Source organism: Telmatherina bonti (genome assembly GCF_933228915.1).
Source record: "Telmatherina bonti genome assembly, chromosome: 13".
NCBI lineage: Eukaryota > Metazoa > Chordata > Actinopteri > Atheriniformes > Telmatherinidae > Telmatherina > Telmatherina bonti.
The window spans coordinates 17,417,467-17,440,190 of NC_136611.1; the positions used below are offsets into that span (position 1 = coordinate 17,417,467).

The 22,724-nt window shown below is 38.1% G+C and overlaps 2 protein-coding genes across 2 annotated transcripts; both read right to left on the minus strand.

The window, feature by feature from the left end:
- Positions 1-9,573: 9,573 nt before the first annotated feature.
- fem1c (fem-1 homolog c) lies at positions 9,574-16,868 on the minus strand. Its single transcript, XM_079251261.1, has 6 exons — positions 15,558-16,868; positions 13,332-13,501; positions 13,033-13,221; positions 12,235-12,746; positions 11,657-11,833; positions 9,574-11,525 (listed from the first exon to the last, which is right to left on the minus strand). Exons 1-6 carry the CDS (start codon positions 16,099-16,101, stop codon positions 11,261-11,263), a joined length of 1,857 nt encoding a protein of 618 aa, XP_079107387.1. The 5' UTR covers positions 16,102-16,868; the 3' UTR covers positions 9,574-11,260.
- A 457-nt stretch (positions 16,869-17,325) lies between these two features.
- tmed7 (transmembrane p24 trafficking protein 7) lies at positions 17,326-21,021 on the minus strand. The gene is made up of 4 exons (XM_079251123.1): positions 20,982-21,021; positions 20,491-20,685; positions 20,046-20,291; positions 17,326-19,258 (listed from the first exon to the last, which is right to left on the minus strand). The coding sequence occupies exons 2-4, from the start codon at positions 20,647-20,649 to the stop codon at positions 19,022-19,024; spliced, it is 642 nt and encodes a 213-aa protein (XP_079107249.1). The 5' UTR covers positions 20,650-20,685; positions 20,982-21,021; the 3' UTR covers positions 17,326-19,021.
- Between the last annotated feature and the right edge of the window lie 1,703 nt (positions 21,022-22,724).

A 22,724-nucleotide genomic window follows, 5' to 3' on the forward strand; every position in this document is an offset into this window, starting at 1 on the left:
ATTAAGGGGATTGTCAGTGGCAAAGAGAACTGGTTTTAAGTTTCATTTTGACTGAAAAAGAAAAAAAAAAAAACTTCTCTGAACCCCGAGCATAAGAGTTTGGCTATATTCTGTTATTTAAGTGGCTTTGGAAAGTTGAGCCCCAACAGATATGTGAGATGGTCACACAGAAAAGAACACTTTCATAGATGGAAATAATAGGACTTCAAATTTTATATCTGGGTGTGGCCAAAGCAACTCTTTTTAATCCAATCCCTTTGCCTCCCCAGGCTTTCTACCAGACTCTTTATCTCCTACAAGTAAGTAACAAAAACAAGCTTGAGCAAAAATGCTGTGCATTCAAAGCAAAACCCATCAACACTGCGGTTAGCTGGATTATTATGACGACTGCAAGAAAACTTAACATTTTAGAGGCTAAAACCTAATACCTGTTGGTTCCTCTAATTCAAACCAAAGTATAAGTCTCTAAGTCTATTTGTACAAAAAGATGTATGCAACCAAAAAAGAAGCAGACAAAGAATTAAAGGACTGAATTAGTGGAACCATTGTAATGATGAGTTATAGACAGTAGGAAGCTGGAGCATGTAGTTCACCCTGTGCACATTGGATCTGTCGCTGGCTTTTCTTGGCAGCTCAGAACCAGAGCAAACACTGTTATAGCTCTTTGTGCCAGTTATGAACTCCTAATAGGTGCCAGGACAGAGAGACAGGAAGACAATGTTTGTGTGAGTGCATTTTCTCACAAGGAGATCTTGCCTGTCTAAGTACTGTTCTGGACATGTCCAGCAGTCAAATAAGACAATTGATGTAGAATAAAATTACGAAAATCTCATTAACAAATGTACATGACTATTAAAAAAATCTGTTATCACACATGAATGAGGTTCTGGTGATGACAGCTTTTTTTTCTTTAAATCTGCAACACTTGCCACCCACATACTCTCATCTGTGTTTGAATCAGCACCACAGAGCCACAGTGAAACACTAGGGAAGGTACAGAACTAGTTATTAGATAGAAAAGAAGGTACCTTGTGAAAATTATGGATCCTCAAAAGAGCGTAGGCATGCCTGATGAGTCAGTAAGGCTTTATAGCAGATGGTTTGGTCACGGCAACAAATGTGGGCACAGCCAAACTTTAAACCTATCACAGGAAATTGTTGCTGTAAAAGCACCACTTTCATTGAAAATAAAAATAAAAGCAAAACAATAAAGGTTTTCGTTAATGCATTTTAAATGGTAAATATTTAAGATGATAAAACTAAACTCCTACAATGTAGAATGTCAGAAAGTTGTTTGGACATTTTCATTTAAAAGTTTCCAGTCTTCCAGTTTTGAGAGCTCATGACGTGCCCTACAACAGTTCAGACTGAGTTGAGAGCAGTCTGGTAGGTGACCAGATGAAAGAACTGGATTGGTTTTATTAGGACAAAAATGCTGTGGGAGCAGGAAATTCAAAGGTCTAGCACAGAACTAGGAAAATGGAAAAACTGAGTGGAGAAGGGTGTACGACAAGAGCTAAATCCATAATAAAGCCAAAGGTAACCTGCATAGATGATAACAGAACACAAAGAGTTTAAAAATAAACAACAATACAAAAATACCTAAACCCATTCAGCATAACGTATAGAGATTATGTGTCTGTGCATTGTGTTTCTAAACAAGCAGTCTGATATACTTCAGCATGGATGTGTGCATTGCTACAAACTCCAGCAGGGGCAGTTCTGACTTTTACAGGTGTAGTTTGTGGATTTCCGATTTTGGTTAAAATATGCCTTAAGCTCTCACACAGATCTGAACCAAAACTATTTTCGGTCCATTATTTTTCTTTAGTCGTATTGTTTCTGAGATTTTGCTGCATCTTTTGAAATTATTTTCATTTTTAGTTTTGGCATCTGGGGGTTTCAGTAAGATGGGAATTGGGTTAGTAAGGAAAAAAATATCTTCTGCCTACAGGACTTGGCACCCTAATGTTTAAAAATCATCGTCTCTGCAGAAATCAAGCTTTTAAAGCTCAAGAGTGCAATTAGCTCCTAGGTTTTCTGAGTCAGACCACAGAGTGGCAAACAAATTGCTTCTTAATCAAAGCAAAGACATTTGTTCTACAATCTACATACATACTGACCAGCAAGATTATTACTAAAAATGATATATAATACAAAGAGAGCAAAGGTTTGAACTGCAATCAGGCCAATTTAGCACCTAAGTTATTTACCATGGAGAAGTACTTTTATCATACATGCAAAGTTTAACATTTCTTAACTTTGTTGTTCAGTTTTTATAATGCCTTCACGTATGTGCAAGTTAACCCTTGTCGTGTGTGGTAGCTCACTCCCATACCAGCATGGATGCAGCTTCCAGTCTGTGTGCTGTTAACAAGTCAGATGTCTCCTCATATCTTCACACCGGAAAATGACACATTAATGATTTTTGAAAAAAGATTTCAGTCATTGAATCATCAGACCAAGTCACAGTTTAATGCTTAACCTCACTGCATCTTCAATGCTCCAACAGAAGGCGACAGGATCTCTGGATCTCTTTTCAAATCTGTTTTCTTTACATTTAAATGGTGTTTGAGGATGTGTTAACTTACCATTTTCTCAAAAAAGTTTTTCTGATCCTATGAAATATTTGAAATAACAAAACTACTGTTTTTAAAACAAAGATGACAGCGGCGCTAAGATCACTTCCAGTTATTATGTTTTTTGTTGTTTTTTGCTAGTATATGGAAATCTGAATGAATTCTCTTCATCTTTTAATATGACATGCTATTGATGATCAAATCTATAAATTATTTGCAATTTCACACTAAGAAATATCTTCAGTTATCTAACTATGGTTTATCAGAGTGATAAACATCTTCTCAACTTTACTTCTGAATACACACACAGCCTCTCAGAAGTCTTGTACCGTGTTACTGACCTGTTGCTAATCAACCTGAGATGTTCTTGCGGCTGTGATGCAAAATCACTGGTGTGATATTTGACAGATATCATTCTTGCTCTACATTTATTTTTAGCTCAGATAAAGATAAATCTGCCAGTGAAGGAACAAAGAAGTGTGCCAGCTGGACAAAGTAAGTGTATGTGTGTGTGTCTTTGGGAATAGTGCGCATGTAAGTGCTTGTGTGTGCGTCTTTTAAAAAAAAAAAAAAACCTATAAATGATTCCTCAAGGGTCTAATAATATTCCTGGATACATTGTGCATTAATTAGCATCAGGTACTGTGAAGTCCTCAGTCAACAGAGGATCAGCCTTTGTGTATATGTTGTTTACAAGTGTGTTGAATTTGTGTATATGTTGTTATAGTCACTGCTATGCCAGCTAATTCTCCCTCTATTTATGTGAGTGCTGTTTTGACAGCTGACACAAAGTGGAAACTCTTGGTGCGAGTGTGCTGGGAGACCAGCAACAGACCTCACACACTGCACATACTCACACATCTTTGACTTTTGCACACACGCACACACATATGCACACACAATTAGCAGAGCTCCCCCCAGTCCAATCAGAACATGTGCTTGTTTGTGGGACAAAAAGAGAAAGAGACAGAGACAGGGTGTCTGGTGCATACCGGTATCAGGTTCAGACCAGTGATCCCCATGTTAATGCCCGGCCTATCTGTTTTGGCTGCAGGGTCTCTTATGTAATCTGTCCCGTTTTCGCAACACCATTGTACCAGTCTAGTTTTACCACCCGGCTCCCCTCTTCAACCAAAGCAATGTGACATCAGAGCATCAAATTAAAAGACAAAAATAAAGAATACTCCTGTGGATCAGTGTTGCGGACACATTTACTTCCATTTATACTTCGTTTCAGAGAAACAGAGATGATGATAATAAATAGATATGATGTTCCACAGAAAGGTTCAGCACGTATTCAAACAGAGGAAGTGATAAAATGTGTTTGAAATGTTCAGTATTATTATAGGAAAGCAAGTGAACACAGTGACACGAAAGCTGGTGAATGTGGGTTGGAGTACTCTTTCAGTATGAAGTGAATTTGAGGTGTTTTCTGATGTTTTCTCATCATGACAGTCCTGCTACGTTAAAATAAAAAAGGAACCACTGGTATAATTAATTCAGTAGCCAACAATTCAATTATAGATCAGTTCAGCTCAAATATTTAATTGTTAACTTTGTAAAATGCCATAAAAAGAGTCTAAGATTGTTTACCCAACAATTAATCCAGTATATTCTGTTAAATTATATAAAACCTTGTGTAAAACAGGTCAACAAGCTCCTGTAAGACTCAGAGCAGCTGAGTTACTGTCTACACATGTTTACAGGAAATTAATCCATTTGATGCATAGACTAATTGTTGAATGAATCTAGTCCTGAATGTTTCTGCTCTTCGTACTTTTACCCATTTTGAAGTGACAGATTGTCCGACTTGAAAATCCTCAGTGAAAGATTCAGTCAAAGTTTCCATTACTGTCCATAATTGAGCAGAAAATTACCTGATTTCTAAAAGAGAGGAGGTTCAAAATAAAATGTTTTCTTTTTTTAAATTTTTTTTTATCTTGTTTTATTAGTTTACATGTTTAATATTTTTTAAAAAGTACAAAAAAGTGTACATTTAGGAGCATTCTCCTCACTCTCAAAATTAGAGGTACAAGATAAGGACATTTCTGTACCTATAGGTACATTTTAAAGAAATGTTCTCTCAAAAGTACAATACTGGTCTTTAAGAGACCAGAAGCACACCTTCAGAGTACGAAAAAGGGTTCAAAGTGACATAAAGTACAAATCTGTACCATTTTAACCATAAGGGTACCTGCTGTATTGGAAAATGTTTGTCGTGACAAAAACTATTGTTAGCAGCAGTGCTATTATTTTGATTTTTTAAAAAAAGTTGTAAAAAGTTGCCTCAAAAGAAATGTATTGTTAAGAGCGGTTTAGACGCACAACGCTTGCTGTAGCCCATAACATCACGTCGCATGTCACGTTGTTCACTCGCTTCTGTGTTTACATTGAAGTGGACGTGCTTTGAATGAGAGTAAAGGTGGAGAAAAAAAACTATTGCGGCTGTAATGTTACAAACTGGAGCAGAGTTGAGTGATGACAGTAGTACTACTTAACAGTCATTTACTACACCAGACAATGAAGGTCTGATGCTGCAAACTAAGTGTATGGCTGGTCAGTATTTTGAGTTTTTGAAGATTATTTCTATATTAAAGATAAGATAATATTGCTAAGTGGCATGGACCAGTCCTAATGCTGGGAAAAACATTAAAAAACATAACTTGTTAAGGTGAGGTTGAACTTGATAAGGTACAAAAATAGACCAGAACTGAAGGGTACAGAAATGTCTCTCAAAAGAGTACACCCCCAGCGACAAGCATTTGTACCTTTTTAAGTACAAGCTGGTACCTCTATTTTTGAGTGTGCTGTTTTAAAGGCTTTGACTTTTCATTTTTAGGTTTTTACAAATGATGTTCTGCTTGCTTTCAAATATTGCTGCTATTTTATTATATCCAGTCTCCTTGTCATCAGTGAAATGTTCATGATGCTGCTTGCTGCACTGCAAGTCGCTTATAATCCATAGCAGGAAATTTTTTATTTAATTTTCTCCAACTATTCATTTACTACGGAAGCGTAGAGCTGTCACCCTCATTAAAAAAAAAAAATTGGGCCTTAATACGTTATAACGTGATAGTTTTATTGTAAAAACGTGAAACGTATCACGTTATAACGTGATATGTTTTATTGTAAAAACGTATAACCACTTGAACGCTGGAGGGATTACATCTCTCAGCTGGCCATGGATGGATGGATGGGTTTTCTTTTATGAAAGATGCAGATTCGATGGTGGATCTGTTAAATCTTCCTGAGGGTCTTCAGTCAGAGTGGGAGTTGTTTTGCTTTCCTGGCAATATGTTGGTAAGTGGTCAATAGATGATATTTTCCTGACTTCCTTGCATCCTGTTAACCTCTATTTCTAAATTACATTATGAACGGTTATAACAATGACCTGAAAATGCTTTGCTCCTGCTTGTCTTCTGCATTGTGAGCATAAATGATCTTATCATGAACTGTCCTGTGGCAGTTACTTCGAGGAGTCTGTGTGCTACTGACAAGCCACCTGGTCCAGTAATACACGTATAAAATGTTTTTATCATGTTAACATCTAAAAGTCAAAGGCACTGTGAGTCATGATCTATGAATTCACAGACATCAGGTCTTCTTGCTGCCACAGCGACCAAGGACAGAGAGAAGAAGTCAGAAGAAAATGACATAACATCCACCCACAAGAAGGGAAAACTTCAATCAGATTAGTAAACTCACTTTATCACAAGTTTTTAAAAAAAAATAGTTTTAGCTTGTTTGTTGTGCTATATTAAGTTTTACGTTATGCCAGTCAAACTTCTTTCAGCTGAAAGTGCACTGAGAGGCACATGGAGACAGGCTGAGACATGGGGAACAAAAAGGTGACTGATGACTGAGGCGAGTTCACCTGCAGGTATTCAGAGATGAAGGAGCACAGTTTATGTAGGGCAGCTTTCCAACAGGGCATTATTCACCCTAAATATAGACAGAACAGAAGTAGGCTGAGCTGACAACACTGTCAAAAAGCCTGAAAAAGGAAGCCATAATGTGTGGCCTTTTGTACAGTAAGGAGTAACAGTAAGGTTTGACATACTTACAGTATTTTGTCAAAATCATTTACTCATTATTTAAGATCCTTTAAATATTTTTGTTGTGTCATTATGAAATCTTTTATATTGAACACTGGCTGAAAACTTTGGGATAATCAGTTGGGATAATTAATCAGATTTCTTGTAAACATACTTTGAAGTTGCAACGTTGTATTAAAAGACACTTTAAAGACCAATTCCAGATGCAGGTCATTTCAAGGTGTTGTGTAAAATGTCAGCTAAGGTCAGAATGAATTGAACTAGAATTCCTTCAAACATATTACTAATTTCCAGTCTTTTTACATAAATCTATTTAAATATTTAAATTTATCTCATGTGAAAAATAGATTTTAGAGCATTGTGTACATATGCTCAGTATCTATACCAGAAATATTTTGTACCATGGCTATTTAAGTGTAGGACATGCGGAACAAACTAAAAAGAATTTAAGAAAAGAGGGAATGTGGACGCAAAGCTTTTTTAAAAAAACAAAACAAAAAACTCTACTTAATTATAGGTTGTCTCCCTCTATTCTGGGATAATATTATTTTAGTGACTCTAGATAACCTCAAGCCTATTGCTGCCCCTCCGTTTCATTTGAATGTCTGCCCTGTCAACTTTCAATGGTACTTTCTTAGTATTATCATGCACCCATTAAATATACTTATTTAATGTGTGGCCTCTTTACATATTATAAAAGGAAGAGATTCTCATTTTGCTGCTGGTAGGGAATCTGTCTCTAGACAATTCACCATTGGTAGATTCTCATCCGCTTCTTTCCTAGGACTTCACGGGCAACCCTCTGGCTCAGTACACCCACTCCCTGCAGAGCTGACAAGTGATTTTCTAGAAATTTGGCTTTTATGCGCACAGTCTTTGAACAAACCCATCTTGCTCATTTAGGCTGCATTCCCTTGACTCTTTGCAGCCATTTTAATCTCTCCTCGATTGTGTCGACATCTAGCTGGACTCAAAGCTGACACAACCGCAACCTCCGGCGCCAGTGTTTATACTAAGTGGGGCAGAGCAGCATGGACGTTCACATATTGCTGACAAGCCTCTACTTGTTCCAAGCACAGAAACCCAGAAACACCTACACCATACACTTCACAATTAGCATCAAAGAGGCAAGCATACATTCCTCCGAGATGGGATGTAGGTCAACTGCGGCTTTACTCAACTGAGGGAGCAGGTTTACCAGAAATAAAGGAATATGGAGATGTGCATGAATCATTCATTTTCCAGCTATTGTATTCCCCAGGAATCCCCCTTCTCACTAGACAGAAGATAAATAAATGTGTTCTCTTTTACCTGTGTTATTTCTTTGTAACTAATGCTGGGTGTGTTCATGCTGTGTGTTAATAGTATTAATAGTATACTTCTTTAAGTGACCCGGCCATTAAATATGAACTTCAAAGTGTATCCAAAACAACTTGTTTACACTTTTATTTCCTTTCCTTCTAACTAGTTTTGTCAGGTAAACTAAGCTCTTGGTCAACAGCCAAAATAAAATGACACGTTTCTGTTAAGACTGGTAGCAGGCTTTCAAAAGGCTGTTGTAATTACTTACTGGAAAAAGTCTCTTAGGAAAAGAGCTTTGGACAATCCAAGTTGGTATTACATCACAAAATAGATGCAAGTTACCGCAACCAAACTACCTCTTGAATACCTCAGCAGCCCTGCGTGCAGACACACAATCATACCTTCATGACACATAAGAAATTCCCACTCTCTGCTTTGTTAGCGGTTCTGGCAGTGAGTCATCACAGCACATCAAGCATAGGTGTGACATTCTGGGACTCGCTGCTGCTGTACGTGTGGAGGAAGCAGGTGGTGAGATCTTCACTGCCACTGAGGGAAAATAAAACCCATTTCATTATTGGATGGGAATTTGTTAACAATAAAGACACAATTGTATTTAATACTCGTGTCCTAAACGGTTTCTGTTGGCACATGAGGAAGCTGTATTGCATCAACTGTGTCACACTTTTACCAATTTAAACACCATCTAGGATCAGTTTAAGGCCTGCAAGTTAAACTAAGGGCAATCTAGCTCTTCACTGGTAAATAAATCAGTAGCTATGGTTTTTAGACATTTTGTCTAAAACCAAAAATAAGTGCCGCACGGTTGTGCAAGAAGATAATTTCATTTAGGTCACCAAGTTTCCTTTTAAGTTGTTAAAGATATTTAATATATGTTTCAAACATGGAAACATTCATTCATTCATTTTCCTAACTGCTTAATCCAATTCCGGGTCGCGGGGAAGCTGGAGCCTATCCCAGCAGTCTTAGGGTGAAAGGCAGGGTACACCCTGGACACCTCACCAGTCTATTGCAGGGCCACTCAGAGACAAACAACCACTCACGCTCACTCCTAGGGGCAATTTTGAGTAACCAATCAACCTAACATGCATGTCTTTGGACGGTTTTTATAAGTATTTTGGACAAAACTCTGAAAGCACGTGAATATATAAAGTCATAGAAACATAGACAAACTATAGGCACCATCACTTTTCATCTTTTTCTTTTAAACCAAACCAAAACTCTGTAAAGTGCACTTATCACAGTTTTAACCTTACCTTACTGGGTGGTGTGAAACTGGGGTAAACTAAATCCCTTTAGAACATCAGGGGGCTATTCAGAAGAACCTCCTGTTGAAATCTATTAAAGTATATAAAGCCTTACATGCTAAAACCCTTTCAGAACTGTACTGGGCATGTCTTTAACCCCAGCATAACCAGTAATGAATAACCATGAACCTGTTAAATCCCATGAATTACTTAGTATATGTTCCTTTGAGGGAGTACATCTAGCGAGAAAGGTAGATGTATTAAAGCTATGTGAAATGGCATTCACTGCCAAAAAGGATCACACCCTCAGCAGTCTCAGCATTTACCAAAAGAAAAATGGAAAAAAACAAAACACACTTGAAGAATGAGACAAGTGCAACATGGTTTTATTGTCAAACTGTTAATTAAGACATGAACTTGATTAATGCCATATCAAATCTTAAACTCCACTGTAGTAAAGTGCAGATTCAAATCAAGTTGCCCTGGGTATCCTCGTACATTTTCTATGTCTGGTTTTGAACTGCAATATGAAATCTTAAAAATTATGAAAAGCCCTTTTTTTTCTTCTTCTTCAACCCACACATCTAAAGCTAATGTGCAAACAAGATAATCGACAAAGCTTTACCACTCTGTACCTTGACGCGCCTCCCCACTCACTCGCTTTTATTTCTCATACAACTGGACGACGGGGCGAACAAAATGATCACAGCTTTTCTAGCTGCAACTGGACGTCTAGGAGTTGTCGCGTATGATCTTCTGCAGTGATTGCTCGTAGATACGTGGCTGCACATGCAGTGGGCAAAAGGTTAGCAAGCTACCCAAACTACTTCTTTTTCAATCACGATTAAAGAGCGACAGTGTTTAAAAAGGTCAGCCATGTTTTAACGGTAAGAGGTCACTTCTGTGTACAAGTCTGCACTCTACAGCGGCTGCAGACATTTTGGCCGCAGTAGGAGTTTTTTTATTTTTTTATTTTTATTTTTTTTTAGTGGCAGTTGTGTGCAAGGTGGAATCTTCATGAGCACCACTTCACTAAACTCCAGTCCATCATTCGTGTAAGCTCATGAAAGCACTCTGTATACGAGGAACATTTCCCCTCACTCGACATAGTCATTCATATTCATTCACTCTTCTTATAACAATTAATACAATGGTTCTAACCCCCCTCCCCCTTGAGTGAAGCAGGTGGATACTAAAGGAAGCGGCAGCAATGAGGTAAACACAAAAACTCATGAGATATTGCACACACAAGTGCCAGCACAGAATGCAACAGTCTCTTTCTCTCCAACAGCCCAGCCTGTGCATAGGAAGAATAAAGCACTTATGGTGGTCGCACACATTAACCCTTTCTTGTAAAGCTTTGTTAACAACCAAAGTGGGAACAACAAAGCAATCTATAGTTTAGATCACATGGCAGATATATGGATTTGTATGAATAAATCTACATGTGTTGTAAAGGTACAAAAACAAACCTAAAGATGACTGAGGAAGGGTCCATGAGTGTTGGCAACAGTGACTGGACAACCAAAGGGAAAAAAAAAAAAACCTGAAGCCCCAGCATATGCAAAAAAAAAAAAAAAAAAAAAATGCAAGCAATGTTGAGACTGGGTTGGAGCCAGCATGGAGAAAAATCTCTCAAGTCCTAGTCAATAAATAGCATTGTGGAATTTGACAAAGAAAAAAAAAAAAGTTTTTCTTCCCCTCAAGCAAAAGTGTGTGAACCCGTCCAAGTCAGTTTATCCAGTGATGCAAATGTGTTTGTCCATGTTGCTCCTAATACGTCACAGATATGGCCAGACAAAGCAGTGACTGTCAACAAAGGTGGTCACTAACTCCTCCAAAGAGACTCATCAATTTTCAGTCCATGCTGATTAAATGATGACATGATTCTTTAAATTTCATTTTCTCCAATAGTGACAATTTGCAAACTTAACCCACACAACAGTCCTTGCTTCTTAAACACTGTCTGGTTCTGTAAAACTCAACATGTCCAGTCAATTCAATGTAGTTTCACTCCCACCTTTCTTTTAATCCATCCCCTTTACTCCTTCAGTCATTATCTGTGGAGTAAGACAAAGGCCTCTAGCTTCTCAGGAATATTTCCCTGGTAATCGAGACTGTGTTTGATGATAGCCCTGGCAGCTAGGCACTGCAGTGTGGTGTGGTTAATGGGCTGGATGACATTCCTGGCCAGCTCCTTCTCATCCAAGAGGTCACAGGCCGTTTGTTGGAAGGCGTTGGTACTGTCAAAGTGAGTGCCGCAGGAAATCAGCAGGTTCATGATGTCAGGATGGCCGTTGGATGCAGCTATGTGGAGGGGGCTGGTGGGAACATAGATAACAGATCTGTTAAGTGATTATACTGCATGGCATACAAGTCATGTTTAAAAGATACAAAGTAAACCCAAGCATGACTTAAAAAAAATAAAATAAAATAAATAAATAAAACAAACCTGTTGTCATCTTCATCTCGGCTGTTAACATCTGCCCCACACTCGAGGAGGATAGAAGCCACTGTCAAGGAAGGGAACTTGCAAACAGGATAGCGTCCCACACAGGTAGTGTTGCGGTCAACAGCCAGGTGCAGTGGGCTGTAGCCGTTCTTACCACATGGCTGAAGCTTCAGGAATCTTAAGGCGCAAGAGAGTCAAAGAATTAAAAAAAAAAAAAAAATTATATTTATATATATATATATATATATATATATATATATATATATGCATGCATAGGAAGAATAAAGCACTTTGTGTGTGTCTACACACACACACACACACACACACACACACACACACACACACACACACTATTCCAACAGAATAATCCAAGAGATACTGTTCTTTATAATGGATGACTCCGACTGCTACAGATTCATGTTAAAAAGGCAGAACTAGCGTCGTGGATGACAAAGCCGATTTCAGAAATTAGGTCACAATACATCACTCAAGTTTTTTTTTCCTCCAGCTTCTCAATATTTTAAATAACGTAATAATATTTTAAAATATTATTACAAATAATTTACACAGGTGCATACCTATAGATGGTTTCCTTCTTGAAGTGGTCCTGCTCTGCAGTACATGACACCTTCTCTAAAAGACAAATGAGGTGCAGGATAATTGAGAGGGCTTTGCTGAGCTGAGCTGGGTCAGGAGGCATTGGTCCACTTTGTTTAACTGCTCGCTCGATCTCCAACACACTCTTAGACAATATCCCCATCAAGTCCTCAAATGAGACAGATGTTCCCAAGAGCCCCTTAGCTCTGTCTTGTAGCATGAAGGAGAATAGTTCAGCGAATGACAGCAGGCTGGAAGCCGTCATGGGGCTGAGGGGGTCTAGATTGTTCTGCTGCATGTCCAGAGCGTACTTCCATAGATTGATGCAGCGTTCAAAGTTTCCAGAGTCAGCATAGACAGCACCTCGGTAGCGGATGTAGTAGGAAGTGTCTGGATGTTGTGGCCCAAGGATTCGCTCGCGGATGAGCAGAGCCTGCATGCGCATCTCATCTGGGTCAGATATCAGCCCATCTAGTTCTTCTCCATTTGTGACCTGAGGAGAAGATTGATAAATTGGTGATGTCTTCAGTATGGCCCGAGCGCTGTGGTTAATCCCATCTGATTTCTAAAGGTCCAAAAACCCTTTTCTTTTTTTATATATTTGTTTAACAACTTTAACAACTTTCCTGCACCACGAATTTCCAGTAAAAGCAGTCACATTGATGACACCTGAAGTTCTTTTCATAAAATATGGCAATGTCTGCATGACCAAAACTTCTATAAACACATACATTTCCAAAGCAGATCCATTTTGGTGCTGGGTGAAAAGAGCAACTTACCTCTCTTGCATAGTCGTATGCCATGATCAGCTGCTTCGGTTCTGGCTTGTGCACAATGTTGTTACTGTCCATGTGTCTCAGATCCATTGCTCTTTTCCAGTATTTTAAAGCCCCAAGCAAATCTCTTTTCTTGTCTACAAAAGTCGCTCCTAGGAGCTCCAAGGCATCAATACGTTCCATGTGGCTCGTCTGCAAAGGAAAGAAATATCTCTTTTTAAAGATTAGCTTGTTTCAAAAAACTATAGCCTTGCAGAATTAATGCTGACAAGCTCAAAACTGCAAGTGAAAGAAAGCCTGACCTGTTGGTGCATTGTCAGGTAGTCTACAATGTTAGTGTGGCCTGTAACACTGGCAGAAAGTAGAGGCGTCATGCCATAGCCATCCTGCTCCATGGTTGCGCCGTACTGCAGCAACATTCGCATGATCTCCAGGCTGCCTGACTCTGCGCAATCATGAAGCGCTGTGTTGCCTGTAAATGAAGATGACAAATGCCTTACAAAAGGAAGTGCGGGTTGTGTTATTTAAATCCAATCACAACACAAAAGGGTTTCAAGCCACAGAAGCTCAGCAGAAAATCCAGGGCCAAATGTTACCACACATCATATACATCTATTTTAAAATATATCTGTAAAACATTATTTCATTAAGAACATCTTTAATATTTTAGAGTCACTCCTGACAAACCTGGAACCATTTCTGCTACGCTTAAAATGTACTCAAAAAGGAAGCCAGCCAACTGTACAATGACTAAATTCATGGAAAATGTGACAGGTTCAGACTGTCTTTCCATGTAGTTTACCAACACCATAATATTTAAGATAAGAAGTCATACTTATCTACAATCCTGACTATATAAAGGGTAAAGGCCCTGCAGGGGCAGCAAAACATTTATTTTTATTCTGTGACATCTTTATTTTTATTTGTTTATTTTTTTTATAAGTATTATTTCAAGACTAATGTTCTGGATTACTTTTGAGCTATAGCATCATAAATTTATCACTACAGTACTCCCTACATGATCAATCAAAAGAATAACAAAAAAAATGAGTTGATTTATCTGTGAGGATACTTATGACAGTTTAATCTTCTGGAAAGCCAAACAGGCAGCTGTACACCACCAATTCAATGATTAACTTATGTCATAGTTGAAAAAATATTCCTTAAACATGACTTAACACACATACTACGGACAATATCCACAGAATCTTACTCTTTTATCAAATCAAGTTGGTTTTTGTGTCATTTGCTTGCATCATCTCTCTGAACGAGAAAATCTATGTCGGAGCAGGCACAGACATACATGCACAAGTTGGAGCATAATTAATAATACATTTTAGTTCTTCTGAAACTATATTAAATTAGATTAGAAGCTAGCTCTTGATATTTAAAGCCATGATCAAGTTTCATAACATTTAACAGTTGTTTTATGGGATTGCATAGCCTTAAATTATATCAAATGTTTTATTCTTTATCTGTTAAGGAACATTCTTTCCTTATGAGCAAGATAATATGTTTAGCATCTTCTGGGCCTTTTACAAAACCTGCTGTGATGACACTGGATACAGGGTCTGCTAGCAAATGTGCTCAGGTCTGTTTGTCCTGATGGAAAACTCATTTCAACAAACCAAATGCAAATAGCCCAGATTCTATAAATCCTTCCCAAATACAGAGATTATTCTGAACAGTGTTTAAAAGCCTCCCACAAGACATCAGGGTACCTTATGCTAAAACAAGGAAGGGACCTGACCAGCACTGGGTGCACTGAGTGAATTGCATAAATAAGCAGAATAAGCAAGAGACCAGAAGTTCTGGTCTCTTGCTGATCAAGAAGAAAGAAAAAATCCCAAATTTGAATGCATGAATTAGGCATCAACCACAAAAAAGCAGTTGATCAGTTCATTAAGCAAGCTAATGATAAGCTACAAACAAAGTGTGGGCGGTGGGAACTAAAACCAGCAACCCAATTCATATAAACATGCTTGCCATTTTATTAAGGGTTATCTATTAAGATTTTTCAGGATGCTGAAAAAATGGAATCGTATTTTGAAAACATAATCATCTTTAAGATGAGATGCAAACTCAAGCTATGTATTTTTTCAGCAATTCTGTTATCAAATCATAGTTATTTAAATGTAGATGGATGCCGTTTTTCAGTACTTCCAAATAACTGATGTAAGGAAAAGAAAAGTCCTTTAGGTACACCCAGGCAGACAAAAGTTTGTCCTTTCTATGTGAAACCAGAAGTTCACGTTAGTGTGTTGAGTCATCTCAGATAGAAATATGCAAATGCATCAACTATGACATGTGACATTGTTTGCTACAAGTCAAGCACCTCATTATGAGCTCACTCTCCTAATTTACAGAAATTATCTTGTAAAATCTGAGATTTTCAGTTGAATCAGCTAAAGAATAGACATAATTTATTTTAATATAAAAATAAATGATGGTGGCTGAAAAACAGGCAACTAAACCAACGTCAAACTTAAGCGTATGCAGTGTACATCATTTGGTTCTTACAGACTCACCTTTTACACTTTTCCTGTTAACATCTGCACCTTTCTCCAGCAGGTACTGCGCTATCTCTTTGTGCCCCTTGTAGCAGGAAATCATGAGACACGTGTGGCCATGTCTATTGGCAACCTCCAAGTCAGCACTGTGCTCCACCAGATATTTCACAATGTCTAGGTGGCCGTCAAAGCATGCTGCCCTAAGTGGTGTTGAGTTTGTGAGGGTCGTACTGTTAACAGAGGCTCCGTGACCCAGTAAGGACTGGACCACTTTCAGGTGACCCGCCGCCGAAGCAGCCCACAGAGGGGGCGCTCCTTCTATGGTCTCCCCATCAAAGTTCACGGACCCCCCAACCTCAACAGGAGCACTGCAGCACTCCAGCAGATACTCCACCAGGTCCAGGTGTCCGTAGCGGGCGGCCATCAGCAGCGGTGTGGCCCCGTTTGTCTTCTCGCCCATCAACTTGGTCACCTCGTGTCCATCTTTGTTTTCTAAGAGTTTTTGAAGCAAACGGAGCTTCCCGTCTCTGGCTGCGTTAAATACCGCGGTCTTTAAATCCATGTTTGAAAGAAAAAGGGTGAAGATGGCTGTGAAGCAACGGGAACACGTTCACTTGAGGTATGACGGCGGGGTAGACAGCTGGAGCTGGGACTCCTTTGTTTACAACAACCTTCGACTTTCAACAATTAGCTGGTAGTCAATTGTCTAAAACGTCACAGCGGTGTCACTTTAAAACATCCAGCTTTCAACTTTAAACACAGCAAGTCAGCAATGTAAATCTGTAACTCTATAAATAACTAAGACGTTTGAAACGACCCTTGATCCAATGATACATTTGACGCCGAGATAGCAGCTAGCTAGTCAACTTCCTTGATCAGTTTAGCTAACGGACTAGCTTCTCTAAACTGAACTACTTTTCACCTCTTTGACTCTTCCGTTGACATTTCTTCTCCCCCCCAAAAAAACTCTTCTTCATCAGATCTGTTTCCTTCGCTTGTCATAGTTCCACAGCATAGTGTTACTCCCGAGGCGTTATTTATATTCGCTCTCTGAGGGCCGAGATGTGGAAATCCACCCCTACCCGTACTGCCGTGCTGCTAGCTTAGCCTGGAAAAAACGACGCTCGCCCAAACAGGCAGGGGATATCCCCGATATCCAAGCCGCGTTTCTTTCTCTCACACGTACACAGGCTAACGACAGGTGTTACCTTCCCCCAAACGGCGCGTTATAGTTGTCCATGTAGCCACTCAGCAAGCTGTCACGAAGATAATCTTAGTAAAGGAGAAGGTAAATAAGGGAGGCTAAACCACCCACGGCTCCATCGGATGATCACGACTCGGTTTCTGTCAAATCACAAACCCAACGCAGTCTTTTTTCTCTACGGGAGCAAATGATTGACGTGTCACCAGCCAATCACAGAGCGGGATTCCTGTGACGTGGCCCCTTATGGAGGAGCGATGTGGTGATGGGTGAAACATCTTAACCTCCAGGAACTTTGCCTCATACGAAAAGCAACCATCATGGAAAAAATAGAAAGCAGAACCACTTCCCCGGAAAGAGTAATTCACAACATCTATATGTGCTGGCTTTGGAGGTAATCGAAAATACTATATTATGGCAGAATTAACTCTGCCTTGAATATATCACTCCCTACAGGATGCAAGAGGCACGACCACATGGTGCATCCAAAAGCTTCATACCTCAATTCCCTTATCCACCCACAAGATAAATAGAGATAAATAGTGTGATATTGAAAACAAGAAAATGAAAACTTTATCATAACATTAAACAAAGTTTATTCAGCCATCCTGAAAACAAGTTCCAACAATACCTCAGACCTGTCCAAATAAAAATGACCTATCAGTGCACAACCTTATGACAACATTGTACCACAAAAAAAACTAACACAGTGGGTGATGAAAAAGAAATGAAGCAAAACTAAGACAATGTCAGTTTTTTAAAAAAAGCTGTAATAAAGCCTTTAGTTTAATTATCTAATCCACTCTTTAAAATAAGTTCCTTCCATTTCCCAAAGATGCAACAAACTTCCAATCTGAAGTTAAGTTTTTGGTCTTTTTCAGTGCTGAAAAAATAAGTGAGAAATATAGACCATATTTTGTTAACTGCAAGGTGTTTTCTAATCTGATCTCATACAGTCATTCATGTGTAAAGTAAAATTTGTGCAATATCAATAATTCAAAAGTATTTTGTATCTTGTAAAGAGGGATAAACTGACAGTGAAATGTTTGAAAATCAAACATTGTACAACCCCTGTGACTGCTGGTTGTAGATACATTCCCCACTTCTATTTTGCCTTCAATTATATGTGCATATATTATAATGAAACATAATAAAAAATAACTGGGGTAAAAATATATTTTTATGGTCTAAATTTTTCTTTCTGTCCCTTACCAATCAGTACAGAAATTAAACATAACCACAAGATAGAGGAATTGCTTGATATTGAAGCATTGTACAAACTTGTAATAGTTCTGTATAACACAAAAATGGCAGAATCATTCCACATAAATACACTGTTACACTTAAAAACGGAAAATGCTAAATTACTAATAGAACAAGACTGTGGAAGTTTGTGTATTTAGAACTGTTGGCATTGCCACTTTAACACAGAAAATATTACATCATTCTGTTGTCCCCATCACACAGATTAATAAAGAGCCCCCTAACTTGGAATTAAATACCTTTTAATTCACCTTGGTGCAGTCAAATCAAACAATACCTGTACTCCAATGTATAACACAGCAAATGGAAATCTACCAACTGACTTTTATTTAAAAGGAATTGTGTCACTTAATGGAGATCATCAGCATTTATAACTTCAAACCATCAAACCAAATCCAAGATTTTGTACAACAGTGTCAAATCAGATTAAAGGATATTTCTCTTTGTACAACATATTCCCTCTAATAAGTCATGTAAATAACGAAGCTGATAAAAACAAATGGGAGAGCAGTTTCAGAAACAGTTCGCTACAGATAAATATGTCAACAGCACCCTCATTTTATAAGAGCATTTTACCTAATCTTCCACCTTTTTTGCTTATTTTAGAGTGCAGTTAATGCGTCAAAACTTATCAGATCTAAAGATGGAGCAGAAAAACAAAAATTTAAACAAAAACACATGTACAAATAATCAAATTACTTAAGGTTTGTTTTAACTATATGACCAGCTTGAAGTATCTAAAATACAGATAGCTACAAGCCAAACAATCAAGCTTTCTTTTATTTTTATTTTAACATTACCTCTCAAAAATACCTTAAACCCAACTTTTTCCTCAAGACCAACTTACATAAAAGTTTCAAGAACAGCAGTGATAAAAGAAGATGAAGTGTCAGATTATACCACCTGGCAGTTGATATGACCCAATTACAAACCAACACTGCTGTTCTTACTCACTCTATGTGCATGAATCAAGATACAGACAAAATGTAATGCATCATATCCTGGAGCTCAGAGACTGTTATGATCCAACTCGTGTCATAGTGGTCTTTTTGTCAGAGAAGAAGCTTCTCAGCAGGAGCACTTGGCTGATGCTGACCACCAGCAGAATAATGGCTTCACCAATGGACCAGAATGCAACACGAGTGTTGAGATCTTCAGCCCGACTACGTCCCTGGGCTTCACGGAGGCGGAAGTGTGTCTGGTAATCAACGACTGACTTCAGGGCCTCATGGATAGAGACGCAAGCTGATTCCATCTGGAAATGGTTAACAAAGACAAATGTCATATCTGGCCACTATACCAGACAAGTTAGACACAAGTTTCAAGCAAAAAATAGAATATAAAGACAAAAAGAAAAATCTTTTTTTTTTTTTTAATTTAGTTTACAGCTATGAAATTCTACATTTATTAATAGGGGACATTCCTTTTCCAAACGGAGACTTTTAAATCAGTAAGCAAATAATAAATACTGGTCATATAAGATCATATGATGAGGTGAAAAAATTAAGAAAATACTTACATGTGTACCAATAACACTAATTTTATGTTACACTTTCATTGCTGAAGAAATTCTGTAAGTAACTGTGTTTACTATTGTTTTCATTTCCAAACAATAATTTTTTGAGTTATCCTTCCAAACTAAATGAATCTCATCACCTCTTTATTGTAAGTCTTCTAGTAAAACAGCCAATGGTTTAAGTTAGCATTTTAATATTTAGTTTTTTGTCTTTAGTTTTTCCCACTAAGCAACTGAAATCAAACCCTGCACTTGAAATGATAAGGGTATTACCGATGGCATGCATGTATTTAGTGCACTATACTGTAGTACACGTACTATATCAAGAACAGCATGGCAGAGGTGGGGAAGTGCATAATTTCCTTGTTTTTTTTTCTTACCATGTTTTTTTTTTTTAAATTAAGAATGAATAAAGCTACTCCATTACACAAAACATAATAGATTTTGGCTTATTTTAGTTCCATGCAATGCAAACATTATATTGTTTTCTGTACTAGTGAACATCAGCATCACACATACAACTCACCTGAGTGAGAGCAGTGACCCTGTTCTCATTGGGGAAAAGTGGAGGGTCATCGCCAACCTGAAAATCAAAGTAAACCGTCTTGTGCGTGAAGGTGGAGAACTCATTGCTGAAGCAGAACTTGTAGGTGCCGTTCTTGGCTGCTGTGAAGGTAAAACTATCATACTGCTTCTTCATCTCTTTGTACAGAGTAGTGCCATCTGGATCCTCCAAACGGCAGTCCACATCATAGTGACCACCGGTTACTACCTGAGAAATCACAGGACAGGAGGATGACTATTATTTATAGAAACATTATGATAATATTTAAATTATTTGAGCTTTATTTGTTTTATTAAAAAAGTTTATACAAACGCATAATTTGGTTGTACTAAAAACTGATCACTAAAAAACAGATTTTTTTATTATGATGTATAAAGTAATCATGGTGCTGATGATGCGTGCCTACCTGAAACTCCAGTGTACATTTAGTGCCGATAATGATATCTTCGTAGAAACACTGTTTAGCGTTGTCTGGCAGCTCAAAAGTTAGCTCAGAGCCGAGCACCCACCCACAAAGCAGCTGGGCCCACAGCACCTGCAAAAGCACCCGAAACGATCCGAACATCTTCAAGACTAAGAGCCACCAGCTGCGAATGAAAACCTGACGAAATAAACACAAGGAGACATAAGACTAAGATCAGTACAGGTGCTGGTAAAAGATCACATTGGCGACAAAGCAAACCCGGCAAACCCGGACATTAATATCAACGACAAATAGTTAGCTAGAAGCTAACTAGCTGGCCTTTGCTTGTTAGAGGCAGACATGGCTTAGGATTTTAACTATTTTTCTATGGTAAGTTTACTCATGAATATTTAGTGTATATGTAATCGTTTTATTTAAAGTGAATGCAAACAATGACATTTATTAATCTCTAATTTTGCCTGAGACTGAATTACCTTCTCACCCCAAAGTCCTCACCCGGATGCGACAAATGCTATGAAACGTAACACAAACCTGACACACTATTGGCTGTGATTGGTGAAGACCCGCCTCCTAGTCTCTCTGGTTGGACAGAAAAAGAAAAGGAGGAGTACTTAGAGAATCACGTGGGCCACGTCCACAGAAACGTACCTTCCTTTTCACATTATTCTTACTCCAACGTGGCGGCAGTGTGTTGACAGTCTTGTATAGACACTATGCTATGTTAAGGTGAAGATTCATGGTCGTATATTTACTTAAACGTATACTAAACAAATACTTTAGGATGTCAAAAATAACTCAATTGTGAATGTAACAGAAGTATGTTTCCTATTTCCACAATGCAACAATCCCATTATAGAGGTTGAAAAATGAACAAGGATGTCACTTACAGGGTAATGTTATAGGGTGAAAAACAATGATTTTGAATCGTGGACCAATATTTTAGGGGAGTAAGAGGAATATTCTGTATTCTTAACCCCTACTGGTAGTATAGCAGGGACCTAATGATCTTACCTTCATTTATGTGCTGTATGATCAGTGAAATATGCATACAAGACTGTTGTTGTGTGGGTATCTGTTGTTAAAAAGCTATATTTCTTTATCTATTTTGATTTCTTTTTAAGTTTCATATCATTTTGTTTTTTATTTTTTCCATTTTGTTTCCTCCCATTTTTCCCACTCCCATTTTTGAGACAATTACCATTGTGTTTATTATTGACGAAGACTTTTTAGGGCTGGTTCAGAGGCTGTGCTTGTCAAATGATTTCTCCAAGAACTTTGGACTGTTTCAAGACTTGTTGTGAAGAGTTTCCACGGCAATGGAAGAGTCAGTGTTATTTACCAGCGAGATCAACTCTCTAAAATCAAGATAAACTGTGAAATAATCAATTAAAGCCCAAAAGGAGTGAAAGAGGAACCTAAGTAGATGCAGGGCAGGAGTGAGGCAGAAACAAAAACAATTTCTTCCAGCTGCTCTAATGGATATCCTGAAATTGCTAGCTAACAAGCAAGCAACAATCAGCTTTCTTTTTTTTTTTAAAAAAAAAAAGAAACATAACGCACCAATAAATGGTTATTTGATTTTCTTAACGATATTCAATGAAAGGAAGGCTAAGTTCTGAACAACTTTAAAGAATTTTAACCCCCACCTTGCCCCAGTCCCTCCAGCTCAAAACACCACACACTCTTACCATAGCTTTACCTCTTGGTCACTCTGCAACTAAGCAATGGATTTTAACACAGCTCCATTTCCCACCATATCAGAGACCTCCTCTGACTGTCACTACCTCTAACCTGTTTGTCTCCTGCAGTCAGGTAAAGAAGCAACAGTAGAAAGTGATCGGGAACAAGTCAAGACTGGGTCTAAATATATATATATATATATATATATATATATATATATATATATATATATATACACACACACGGTATACACTGAAAAATATACGGTATGCACTGAAAATTGCCCTTTCTTGCAGTGACAAAGAATCCTTCAAAAAGTTCATGGATCCAGATGCTAATCTGGATCAGTTTTTGTGTTCATTTTCTAACAGAGACAAACAAATAAACAGATAAACGTTGGCAAAAACATAACTTCTACCTCCTCTATTTTGCAGAAGAAACAAAAGACATGACTGCTAACTTCAAGAGGAACAGGAGTAAACAAAACACTTTTTACCTACTGGGCAAAGAGGTGAAGGTGGTGGAAGAATACAGAT